General features: G+C 35.8%; 1 protein-coding gene across 1 annotated transcript in view; it reads right to left on the bottom strand.

Annotated features, from left to right (window-relative positions):
• Nucleotides 1–7097: 7097 nt before the first annotated feature.
• Nucleotides 7098–14030, bottom strand: part of LOC149488612 (cubilin) — a 78336-nt gene continuing 71403 nt past the window's right edge. Inside the window, exons 14-18 of the mRNA XM_089695113.1 lie at nt 13433–13631; nt 12788–12992; nt 11970–12099; nt 11246–11418; nt 7098–7294 (exon numbers count right to left, since the gene is read on the bottom strand). Coding sequence (XP_089551239.1) covers nt 7098–7294; nt 11246–11418; nt 11970–12099; nt 12788–12992; nt 13433–13631 — 904 coding nt within the window. The remainder of the gene's footprint in view (nt 7295–11245; nt 11419–11969; nt 12100–12787; nt 12993–13432; nt 13632–14030) is intronic.

Here is a 14030-nt window from a genome sequence, read left to right as displayed (position 1 = left end):
AAACAGAAAAACAACGAAATTTTTTATAAAATTTTCAATAGTTTCTTGCCTCAGGCACAGTATTCAGAATATAAATATAGGTAATTGTAGGTAATTTTGGTGGAGAAAACTAAATTTATCGCCTTCAAATGTTATATTGATAATTAAAAGTAGGTTATGTTTGGTATGAAACTACATAACATATTATTCCATTCAACTTTCGATATTGTACCATACCGTACCATGGGACAACATTCACTGTGTATTTCTACTGTTTTCGAGCTACAGCTACGGCGTGCTACGGGCCTACGTTCTTTACAAGGAGCATTGACCGACGGCGATGGGTGGATGATCATGATGTATACTTGTTTTAGAATTATGAGAGCTGACGTGTAGGTATTTTACTATTTTTCTAGCAGAAATATATAAGGAAGGAAAAACATTTATGTATGTTTCCAATGTAGGTACTTATTCTAAGTTGCCTTGGCTTTGCTTTAGTTTGGCTTTGGTCGGTTCGAAAAAGGAAAGAAGATTCTACATAGAAACAGAAATCTGTGTCTCTCAGGTAGAAAGATAATTCATTTTATAATGATAGAAAAAGCTTAAATTCAATCCAGTAGTTTTTGTGTTTAGGTACTCTTAACAAACAAACAAACAAAAATATAGGTACTTTCTCTTTATCTAGTACGTATTGACTACCTATTGATATTCCCATTGAAGAGACAAACTTTTGTTGTTATATACCTACTAGATAACAAAATATAGGTACTACCAGTATGTACCTATATTTTGTAGGTAGATAATTATATATATTATTATATGTTGCTGCAGTACGTGCAGTACCTACCTACTGTACGTGTAGTATACTTAAGTATAACTACAGTATTGGGATAGATTTTAGAATATAACAATAGATAAACTATAGTAAATCAGCTTGTAAATCAGCGATGTTATATACAAGAAGTAGTTATCGTTGTAGGTATACTTATTGCATTGAATCCGAGGTTCAAAGAAGTGAGTGTTGCAAACGTCTGCGTTGTTGGCGCGTCGGAGTGGCAGCGCTAGTTTTAATTCTAACTTCAACGGGAGCCAGAGGAACTTCGGTTTTATTAATAATATTTGCGATAAATATGTTTTATTATATAAATATGTTTTATTATTATGTAACTAACTAACTAATTATTTTATAAATAAATTATGAGTACCTACGTTTCGATTTTTATTGCACCTTGGAGGTCTGGCTAAAGTAATCGTCGTTTGTGTGAATATATTTTTGTTGGCTGTAACTATATTATTATCAATGAAAATCTCATATTATCGACATCAAATAACTTCAAAGAATTGGATAATTAGAATGCCTATTGGCTATTGCTATCTATTTACTTTTCCTAAACCAAGCCTTTCTATTGCATGGCAATTATTCCTCTAGTGTGGTCATTATGAATATTTTGTGAATAGGTACTTATATCAAAGGAAAATTTAAAATAAAACACATAACTAGTCCGAATATAAAGTGTTTATTTATAAAAATAAAATATTCATTATAAAACAATGAAAATATAGGTGCAAATTGTAACAAACTATATTATGAAGAAACACATCCAAAGACTATCCACGGACTCCGATGTGAGAATGGCGAGCGATGCACTACCCTCTGTCGCCCGCAAGCATATTACTTGAAAGAGCAACCCATGTCCCACCTTGATTTCTCATATAAAAGTTAACTAATAGGTAGTAAAGTAACTTGTTATAGTCATCAAATTTTATTTTAGATGGTCAGTTTCATGAAAATATGCATTATTTTGTGTGAGTGTCCTTATCCATGTTAGATTACACATTAATAACACTAAGTAAACATAATAAATATTGAAACAATTGTTTACATATTTTTTCAAAGAATTCAGACTATAAAATTAAACGATATGTCGTAGTACTATTATAAATTCTGTGGTTATGTTTAATAAAATCATGAAAAGTTGTACCTATAGTCTATACCTTATGCGATAACATTCACTGTATATTTCTACGGTTTTCGAGCTACAGCTACGGCGTGCTACGAGCCTACGTTCTTTACAAGGAGTATTGACCGACGGCGATTGGGGCTACGTGTTTTACAATTATGAGAGCTGACGTGTAGATATTTTACTATTTTTCAAGCGAAAATATAAACTTAACATAGATCTATTTTCTCTACAATAAAGAATCAATTGTTTATATTTAAAAACAATATTATGTATCCAAAATCCAATGTACCTACTTAATACAATTTGCCAAGAAATCTGTGTTGCTAGAATACTTCGTTTTTTAATGATAGAAAAAGCTTAAAATGAAAAATCAATCCAGTAGTTTTTGTAAGATAAGTTTAAAAAAAATGAAACAAAAATATATGTAGATACTTTATCTTGTAGGTTTCGACTATTGATATAATGTTTCCACCAAAAAAGCCAACCGTTTCTTGTTACTTATATTATGTTCTCTATCTGTAGCTGCAGTACGTATGTACGTACTTACAGTATTGGTATAGATTATAGGACAATAGATAAACTACAGTAAATCAGCGATGTTATAATATTATAATAAGACATAATGCATTAAATCTATTAAATCTAATCTAAAGATTATCATTGTAGGTACTTATTGCCTTGAATCCGAGGTACAACGAAGTGAGTGTTGCAATGACGTCTGCAGGTTGTTGGCGCGTCGGAGTGGCAGCGCTAGTTTTAATTATTCTATCTTCAACAGAAGCCAGAGGAACTTCGGTTTTATTAACATTATTTGCAATATGTTTTATTATTATGTAATTATTTAATAAATTAATTAATTATGAGTACGTTTCGTTTTTAATTACACCTTGGCGGTCTGGTCAATTAAACTTTCACTGAAACAAATTATATTCGTAAACTAGCTTTCCGCCCGCGGCTTCGCCCGCGTTTTCAAAGAAAAACCCGTTCCCGTAGGATTTCCGGGATAAAACCTATCCTATGTCCTTTCTCGGGTATCAAAATATCTCTATACCAAATTTCATGCAAATTGGTTCAGTAGGTAGTTAAGGCATGATTGAGTAACAGACAGACAGACAGAGTTACTTTCGCATTTATAATATTATAGTATGGATATAGCCTAAGAGATTAGCGCGTTCAAACAAACAAACAAACTGATACACAAAAAGCTATAAGAAGCTGAATCAACACAACGACGACAACAACAAAAGAGGGCGTTAATTTTTGATAGACATAAATTTGAACCTCAATGTAATAATAGTTAGGTTTATGTGTGACGATTTAATAGTTAGGTTTGTGTTTAGGTTAGGTTAGGTTAGGTTAGGTTAGGTTAGGTTAGCTTTTTAAAACTAAATTATTTCTGGCCACGAAATTTATAATCGTAATATTAGCTGTTTCGTCTCTCTTTTCTCGGAAAATTCGAAATTTTTCAAAATCGAAAAAATTCGGCTGTTCAACAACAAAAACAGGTACCTCAATGTACTAATAGTTTGGTTTCTGTGTGTGTGTGTGTACGCGTGTTAAGGTTAGGTTAGGTATAAAACATGGGTAAGGTATATTCATATCATTTTTAAATACTAAGTAACAAGTACCAAGTAGTTACTATTTAACTTTGAAAATAATTTTAAAGACACAGACGCGCGTGGTTCTTGTATGACTTTTTGCAAACGTGTATTAACGGTGCGCCTAGATTTGTAATTTTGGGTACGTTAATGATATATATTATCGAAAAATAGTAAATTTTCCGGACTTAGAATAATTTTCCTAACCTAACCTAACCTAACCTAACCTAACCTAACCTAACCTAACCTAACCTAACCTATCCTTTTCCACCTTATAGAAATATTTCCTGACGTATAGAAATTTTCCTGGCTTATATAAATTTTCCTGACGTATAGAAATTTTCCTGGCGTATGGAAATTTTCCGGACTTAGAAAAATTTTCCTAACCTAACCTAACCTAACCTAACCTATCCTTTTCCACCTTATAGAAATTTTTCCTGACGTATAGAAATTTTCCTGGCTTATATAAATTTTCCGGACGTATAGAAATTTTCCTGGCGTATGGAAATTTTCCGGACTAAGAAAAATTTTCCTAACCTAACCTAACCTAACCTAACCTAACCTATCCTTTTCCACCTTATAGAAAATTTTCCTGACGTATAGAAATTTTCCTGGCTTATATAAATTTTCCTGACGTATAGAAATTTTCCTGGCGTATGGAAATTTTCCGGACTTAGAAAAATTTTCCTGACTTATACGAATTTTCCTCATCTGTATAAATTTTCCCGACTTAAAGAAATTTTCCTGGCGTATAGAAATTTTCCTGGCGTATGGAAATTTTCCGGACTTAGAAAAATTTTCCTGACTTATACGAATTTTTCTCATCTGTATAAATTTTCCCGACGTATAGAATTTTTCCTGGCGTATGGAAATTTTCCGGACTTAGAAAAATTTTCCTGACATACGAATTTTCCTCAGATAAAATTCATTTATTTATTCCTATTTTTACCAATATATCAAATAAATGGATGAACTGATTTTGATAAAACGTTCACTTTCACCTTAATCTTAATACTATGTATTATAAAGGCGAAAGTTTGTAAGGATTTATGGATGTATGGATGTATGGATGTTTGTTACTCTTTCACGTAAAAACTACTGAACCGATTACAATGAAATTTAGCACACATATAGAGGGTAACTTGGATTAAGACATAGGATAGGTTTTATCCCGGAAATCCCACGGGAACGGGAACTATGCGGGTTTTCCTTTGAAAACGCAGGCGAAGCCGCGGGTGGAAATCTAGTTTAATATATATGACTTAGATTCGACAACTTTAATTTTTTTCATTCCCACTTTTACCCCTATAGGTAGGTATAATAAATGGATGAACCGATTTTGATACACTTTATCTAAGAACCAGCGTCGGAAAATATGCTGCCTAACAAAAAACCGCATCTAATTCGGATTACCTGTTAGCGAGCTACGGTGGAACAAACAGATACACACACACAGACACACATAGCGGTCAAACACTTATCACTCATCTTTTTGCGTCGGGGCTTAAAAATATATTATGTAATACGACATAATTTAAAGGACATTTTATGTATAAAATTTACCTAAAAATAAGCATAATTTTAATTTGCCCCTCCCCCCCTACTACCTCAGCTTACCCCCTCACCCCCACCCCCACCTCCAGAAATAACTGTAGCGTATAGCAGATAACTTACGTTTTATCGTACACTGTATAATAGTGTACCATAGAATGCCTTAGCAAATGTTCGCCGTGAATACTTAAATGGTCATAACTTTTTTATTTATAAACCGATTGACATGAAATAAACACTAAATGTTAAATGAAGATTACCAAAATATATTAGTGAAAACCGCATATAAATCGGATAATCCGTTTCTGAGATTAGCGTGTTCAAACATACAGACAAACAGACAAACGGACAAACAGACAAACAGACAAAAAAAATTTTAACGACAGTTTTGGGTTTGGGATCGATTTAGTAATAACCCCTGCTAAATTTTTTTTACATATTTTCATTGTACAGACACCACTTTTCTAGAATTTTATTATATGTATTGATTATGTATAAAATTTACCTAAAAATAAGCATAATTTTAATTTGCCCCTCCCCCCCTACTACCTCAGCTTACCCCCTCACCCCCACCCCCACCTCCAGAAATAACTGTAGCGTATAGCAGATAACTTACGTTTTATCGTACACTGTATAATAGTGTACCATAGAATGCCTTAGCAAATGTTCGCCGTGAATACTTAAATGGTCATAACTTTTTTATTTATAAACCGATTGACATGAAATAAACACTAAATGTTAAATGAAGATTACCAAAATATATTAGTGAAAACCGCATATAAATCGGATAATCCGTTTCTGAGATTAGCGTGTTCAAACATACAGACAAACAGACAAACGGACAAACAGACAAACAGACAAAAAAAATTTTAACGACAGTTTTGGGTTTGGGATCGATTTAGTAATAACCCCTGCTAAATTTTTTTTACATATTTTCATTGTACAGACACCACTTTTCTAGAATTTTATTATATGTATTGATGATGATGATGATGAATGTTTGTTCACCGTAGGTATATTATTGGTAAGTATCTATATCTCAGATTATCAACATTAAATAACTTCAAAAAACAGGACAATTAGAAAGCCTATTGCTACTATAATGCTCTATACCTATTATACCAAGCCTTCTTAAAATCTGTGTGCATATTGACCTTAGTTACTTGAATTTATTGGTGAAAAAACATTGAAATAAGATTTTTAAGGGTAAATCGGATCGATATGTTTTGATACAAATTACTTAAATATAGGTAGGTTATCTATAGGTATAAATAGCTAGAGCCTTTTTTACCTAGTATTTAAATCTCTTATGCATCGTTATTGTTAGGTACTTCTTAGTAGTGTGTATTTAACTTGAGGATAGGTGAATTTGAAACTTCTTTTGAAAATATTACATCAAGCATTATTATATCATATTTGACCGGCAGAACTCTGTACACGTTCATTATAAGTAAATTCAAACTGAAAGTCAATATTTTCTTTACAATTACATAGCTGAAGTAAAGTAATCAAGCAGTATTTACATTTAAGTGTGTTTCATACTGAAAACGCCGTAATGTAGCAGTGCAGGTGTTAATTCTCAACTGTAGAGAGAACGTACTTGTAGTCCTTAAAAGGCCTTGTGTGTAATATGAACTTCCCAGTTACTTGTTAAATTAGAACATTTTCTATTTAAAAAGGGCTGTGCCGATTGGTTTTTTCAAATAGAGATACATTTGTAACGAAATTGAGATAAACATAAAGAGTAAAATTAGCTAGGTAATCGTTAATGTTTAGATGAGCTGTGATAACATGCGTCTTAAAATTTTTGAATGACTAAACGTTATATGGATGACTTTCTGCGTGACTTCTTATGATACTACTGAATACTGTCTTTAGTACCTTTTGTTAAGACGCCTAAATCACCACGCCGATCAGTGATCACTTCAAAAATGTCTGTGTAGGTACACAGTTAAAGCCAAGAGGAGTAAATAAAACACAGATATCGATAAAGTATTGTATTGCATCACACAGTGTGGGGCGGCACGGCGAGGCGCGCGGCGAGCGGGCGCGGCGGGGGCCGCGGGGGGGGCGGCGGGCCGCGGGGCGCGCGCCGGCGCCGCCGCCAGCACACCGCCAGCGACGCCGCGCCGCCGCCCGCGCACCCCGCCACCCACCACGCCGCGCCGCCCGACCCGCCCCCGGCCGCGCGCGCGCTGCCGCCTGCGTACGCGCCAACATTGCTTACCCGGGCCACACGATACCAACGGTGCTCTCATATCGAAGGTGGCACCGTTGATATCGACGTGACTAGTCACGTGTACCAGGAAATGTGTTTGAAGGGATATCAATGTTCAATACTATTTTGGATCAGTAGGAATTTGATAACACATTTCTTGTCACAATAGGGAACAGTATTTAAAATTAAGACACGAAGCCCGTATGCCAATTGGGAATGAAAACTTAGAATATATAACAACATTGGATACCTATACAATTTTAGCGACGTTCGATTTATTTTTATACAATCGTTTAAATACTGCTTATTCCAAATTTTAAAGTATTCTTTTATGTTTTTAGTTTATTTTTACAACATGCAACATTAACAATATTATTTAGGGAGTTTTGATGAAGAAGCTTGTTGAGGGACCAATGAAGTCTCCGGCACCCTAAAAGCGAATCAACTAAGCTTTGAGCGTAAGCTTTCGCATACTCGTCACAAAAACGCGTTCTTGGTTCTTGGAAGAGGGCTCGAAGGACCAAAAACGGTAACGTTAGTATAATCGCGTTTTGCGTTCTATACAACTAGTTCCACTAAATCTGCTGATGATTCTCGGATGTTAGCACAAGCACGTGGAAGCGTCAAGGATAGGCGGGTAGGTGCACGGCGAGGGTGGAGGGGGTGTTATATATAGACTCACGTGTGCAGCGCCCGGTCAGTGCGGGGCGGCGAGCACAAGCGAAAGGACGACGAGCACGGCGCGCGGCGCGGCCTGGCCCGACGCCGCAACGCCTGCGCACACCGCCGCGTCAGCCCAGAGGTACGCCACGTACATTAACAAACTTGCCTTGGATCCATTCTTCCAAATGCAGAAATCATCTCGAAAAGTTCGAGGGAACTTTAAAGTTTATTTACAGAAAAAAGTCATTCAAGTGACTTAGATCCAAAACGTTCATTAATGACGGAAGAAGTAGCTTACTATTTTACACCTCACATAATTTAGCATTAGCGTAGGTGAAAATATTAAAATCTACAAAGTTACAGTCATCATCGAATTGCAATTAGAGTATAAACGAAATAGTGACTAAAAAATGACTATTTTTAAACCATATTTCGTCATACTAGAGATACTCGTTCAAAATTCTTCTTATTTGTGATTTTTAATTCCTTGATATTAACTTGTTACTTATTTACAGAAAGGTAAATTTGAACCAAGTATCTCTAAGGCGTACCCTGGGCTCCATAGTGCGATGACTCAATGCAAGCTTCGTCCCATCGGAATTTAGATAATTACAATAATTTACATCAGGTCACATTTCTTATTGAAATACATCTAATTTTTGTAGACCCAAATAAATGTACCCAAGGCCAGATCCTTGTACATAAAAATGCCCAATTGGTTTATGTCGTTGCAAAAAATATAAAACTATTTATTGAGAGATTATAAGATTGTGTGCTATATTGAATAATTTGATTTTGCTATTCTTTGTGTGTGAAAAAAAAACTTACGTAAACAGAATTAAAGTTATAAATGGCGGCTTTGAAACGAACATACAGTTTTCACATTGTACAAGCCCTGGCCCGGGTAAGACGTATCCTTTTCTGAGTCATCACAGTATTTAATAAGAAAAGAATAAAACATTTATAAAACTACAAAAGATTAGCAAAAATTATGAATGTAATATGGATTTACATGAAAAATTTAAATAATAAGGGGCATTTATCGCATATAAATAAAAAGGTCCATATTCTTGCAACAACGTCAATATATTGTACTATTTCACCAACAATTAATAATATGTTTTAATGTAAAATTCTAATACCTACCACCTTAATAATACTTTGTAAATCCTTTGAGACAAAGATTGCATTGAACCGTCAATACTGAGAAGAAAGAGTAAGTGAATATAACGTTATTTAGTGTTATTTAAATAATGTTTTAACAGTTCTACAGTTAGATACATTACATCTTACATGAGATAGAACAAAATGGAAGCAAGCAGTCGTTTATAGATATATAATTTGTGGGAAGTTGTGTCTTTACTTTTCTTCCAAATTGTGTTTAGGTCCGTTAATTTAAAATGTGGAAATGGTCGTACTGCTTGCTTCCGGTTTTAGCTACATAATATGTATTTTAATTATTAAACGTATATATTTTATCATCCTTTTAAACAGCCAAAAATACACATACAAATAGTGCCGATAGTTTAAAATACACTTATACATAGTTCATACCAACATTACGTAGATAAGTGGGAATTGATGTTCTACTGTTTTAGGTTGCAGGGAACTTATATGTAAATAAAAATTAACTTATTGTTATTTGTACCAATTTAAGTGGGTAAAATTATTAGCTACAATTCAATATAACTAAAAACAAATACCCTAGCTCTACTAGTATGGAAAACAATTTATAACAAAAATATAACATTTGGGCTTCTAAAAGGGATTATTTTAATTCACAACTTGTATAAAAGGGACAATTTGTTCTGGCAAAACGTTCTTACTAATAAATTGATTTTATTCAAAAATTTGGCACTCGACGTGTAATATAATTTACAAGATTGTACTTATTCAAATGCTATTTTTACTTACATGTACACAATTTCATATGAGATCATTTAATCAAATTTACGATAACAACGTTCAACATTACAGTATATTTATATATAAACATATTGTAAAATTTCTTATACCTAAAGATTAGTAAATATCGAAACATGTATTTTTTATGTAATAGTGATGTCTAGATAATCAGGTGCAAATATTTTATTGGCTGGTGTTTATGCAATTGTGATGCTTTTAGTAATAATGCATCTGTACAATTTGTTTTTGCTTAAGCAAGAAATATTTGATTCCTCCGAAGTATCGTTGTGAAAGCTTAGTGCTGAAAAAGCTATTTTTGCAAAGCGATTTTTAAGTGAAGTAGCAATATTGCCAAAATTAATTTTATGTTCATATTTGCATTAAAACGAAGATTTACGTAAGTACAGAAACTTTCCATATTGGAAACATAATATCATGAGATAGGCATACTGTGTTGTAGTTTAACGGGACTTCGATATTAGTTTTGTAGTGTAACAATACAGAAAAATACTTAGATATCATAGCTCGTCGTAGCTATGACGAGTTTTTTTCCTTACGATTTCCGATTTCAAATGCGTGTTTTAAATCCAACTTTGTATGTGAAAGACATACAAAGCAAAGTAACGATTAATATAATTCTGTGAATTGTATTGGGTTGTTTTTGTATGTCGAAATTTTATACACTTCACTGCTATATTGTATAGGTGTCATATTATAGGATAATTTTAAAGAGTAAAGTGTGCATATCACATCTACAGTATCTATGTTTTTTAAGGTTCCATTGAAACTAAAAACTATTCTTATGCGTGTTTCTTGTATTAAATTATTATTACAGTTTGTACCCTAATGTTTGGGTACAAGCTGTAACTGTGGTGGACAAACCACAGTAACGTGGTAACTCAAACATTAGGGTACAAATCATAATAACATGTTATAAACATTGCTACTGGGATTCTATTGTCATTTGATCATATTACTTAGTATATTTGTAGTCGTAGTGTAGGTATACTTATATTGGCACTGTTCTGTATTTTCGCAAATTTTTTGTGCGGTGTATACCTAATGCCTTCGAGCCTGTTTATGTGTGTATACTACTATCTGCACGCCATGTTTACGTGTTTTTGTGTGTATACTAACATCGTGGCGACTTGTATAATATGTGTATGTACGTGTGTTTGTGTGTGTGGTATATCTCAACATCTCGATGACTTATGTGTGCGGTGTATACTAACATCATGGCGACTTGTGTACACGTGTGTGTTTGGGTATACTATTATCATAAAGATGATAAAGACTTGTGTATATGTGTGTATGGTGTATACTACCATCATGAAGACTCGCGTGTGTGTGTGTGTGTGTATACTAACATCGTGGCGACTTGGGCATGCCGGCGCAGTGCGGCAGCGCGGAGCAGAGCGCGGCGGGCGGCAGGCAGGCGCCGCCGCACGCGTCGGGGCAGCTCTCGCCCACGCCCACCGTCACCTCGGTCCACACCGCGTGCCAGCCCCCCGCGCCCACAGACTTGTCCGCTATTATGAACCTGTAGTTATGGTTTGAGACATTTATTTCTCAAAAAAAGTAATAAAATAAATTTTGTAGACGTATATATTAATTTTGGAGACCAAAACTTGTATTAATATTTCAAAAAAGACCATATGTGCCAAGAACTCGTGTTTGAAGTGAAACTTCTTTCGCAAGATTCAAAGATAATAAAATCGCCGCCTTACTCCAACACGTGACGGTATTGCTATGACGCCTGTAAATCTTACTCTCAATACGCCTAAAGAAGTTTGACTTCAATAGAGCTTACAAAATGATTGATTGTAAACTTTATTACACCAATACCTAAGGTTAAATAATATGTGAAATTGATTTTATTTTAATCGTTATGTTAGTAAAATTATTATTGAGATAAAGTTGTTTTCATAAAATATATATAATATAGTAAAATTGGAAACATACGACCAACAATAGCATCCATCACTCACGTTTATATTTCACCAGAACGTGCCAAACAGATTTGAATTATATTCAAACTTCTACAAAAATAATATCCCTATACCTAAAAAGTTGGGCAAATGTAAAACTCACGACAATCTGATGGAGTTAGACGAGGAGAGGTACTGCCAGCGATCACCGGGCGCCTTTTCACCGCACAGCTCGAGTGGTGGGCCCGGGCTCTCGTACCACAGGCGTAGAACCGCTGCCGGGCAACCGCGCTCTGGGGAATTGAATTTCAAGTTTGTGCTTTGTATGTTTAATAAAAGTATAAAAAAATATTCATAATCTGGTAAAAACAAATTAAATGCTTTCAAAACACTTTCGACAAAGCTTTCACAACGGTGGCAACGCTAATATTATAACAACAATCAACATAATATGATATCTGTAGAAAATGTTTCGGAATTAATTTTTTTTTCAATTCAGTCATTCTGAAAATTAAAATTATCAAAACTGTGACTTTTCTTTCTAAGTTATATTTATATCCATAATAATAATATAGTCGAATATATTTGGGGTACCCCAAGGTACCATCAAAGGTCCTTTACTCTATCTTACCCGTAAGATGTCCCTCCACAGCGAAATGATCGAAGTTGAGCAGCAGCCGCCTGCCCGGTTTCGCCGTAATGAACCAGTTGCAGACGCGCGATGCAGCACCACGTGCGGGCGCCCAGCGTTAAAATTAATTTGGTGTACCCTTAGGTACCTTCCACGGTCCTTTACTCTATCTTACCTGTTAGATGTCCCTCCACAGCGAAGTGATCGAAGTTGAGCAGCAGCCGCCTGCCCGGTTTCGCCGTAATGAACCAGTTGCAGACGCGCGATGCAGCACCACGTGCGGGCGCCCAGCGTTAAAATTAATTTGGTGTACCCTTAGGTACCTTCCACGGTCCTTTACTCTATCTTACCTGTTAGATGTCCCTCCACAGCGAAGTGATCGAAGTTGAGCAGTAGCCGCCGTCCCGGTTTGGCCGTGATGAACCAGTTGCAGACGCGCGAGGCGGCACCACGTGCGGGCGCTTCGTACGGCAGCGGGTACCGCGGGGACGATACTACGCCCCACGGGGAGCCCGATACGTTGCCGCCGCAGTCACCGAATATTGACTTGGCGGGCTGCAATATGTTAAGAAAATTATGATTGTTATTGTGTCTTTAGTGCTATACTTATTTCATCAGTCTTATATTATTTTATTGTTACTTTAAGATGTCGATGAGAAAATAGCTAGACATATTATACTGTCTTACCACAAAAAACTTTAGACAGGGTTTAGCTTTAAGCGCGGGTTCTGTTTAATCTGGTTTTGTCGTATTTCACATAGACAACTATGGATATACTACTGGTTTAAAGTTAGACTGTGTTTCAACTGTTTTGTGATAAGACCATAAGTATAGTAGTAGTTGGCTATCAATATAGCCAACTTGCGGCTGCTTTTATCTAGTTTATCAATTAATTGAAGACATTGATTTTTTTGAAAAAAAAAATTGACTAACTAATAGTATTTGGCGCAATTTAGTCAGACCCCTTAAAGAACACACTCCGTCAAGTTACAGACCTCGAACACGTATCGCGCCTTGAACCCCGAGGCCACGCTGTCCGCGTCGGTGTGCAGCGCGATGAGCAGGCCGAGCGCGCCGCGCGGGGACTGCAGCGGGCCGGGCGTGGCGAGCCCGCACCAGCGGCCCAGCGGCACGAGGCTGCCCTCGCGCCCCGTCCACCACGCTTCCACCCAGTCCTCGCTGCATGTTGCGCCGCTGAAACCAATATAAATCGTATAGTTATACGATTCTTAGTGCCGATTTCGCAGCTTCTAGATATGGTGTGTTTAACATATTAGAAGTTAGAATGACAAATTATAATGCTACGAACAATTCTGTGTCTTAAACGCAGCCAAAGTTTATACATCACTGGAAACTTAGACTGGAAAGTTGTGCGGGAATAATTTTTAAGCTATTGCATAGCTTCTATCGCGGGCCTTAAGCGCGGGGACCGAATCCAGAAATTCCGTAACGAAAAAACCTCACGCTCCCCACTCCGACGGGCGTGGAGGTGTGGCTTGAAGGCATAGCATGCAATAGCTTTACCGCGGCAGTCCCCGAGTGCCACACGTCTATTTTTTTTTAAAAACATTCGTTAAATTTTTACTTAACATT

The sequence above is a fragment of the Colias philodice genome, chromosome 5, assembly GCF_061535455.1.
Source record: "Colias philodice isolate Cphi_HAF_F1 chromosome 5, ilColPhil1 Martin Lab GWU primary, whole genome shotgun sequence".
Taxonomy (NCBI): Eukaryota; Metazoa; Arthropoda; class Insecta; order Lepidoptera; family Pieridae; genus Colias; species Colias philodice.
The sequence above is the reverse complement of the archived record's forward strand: the minus strand, read 5'-3'. Positions and strand labels throughout refer to the sequence as shown.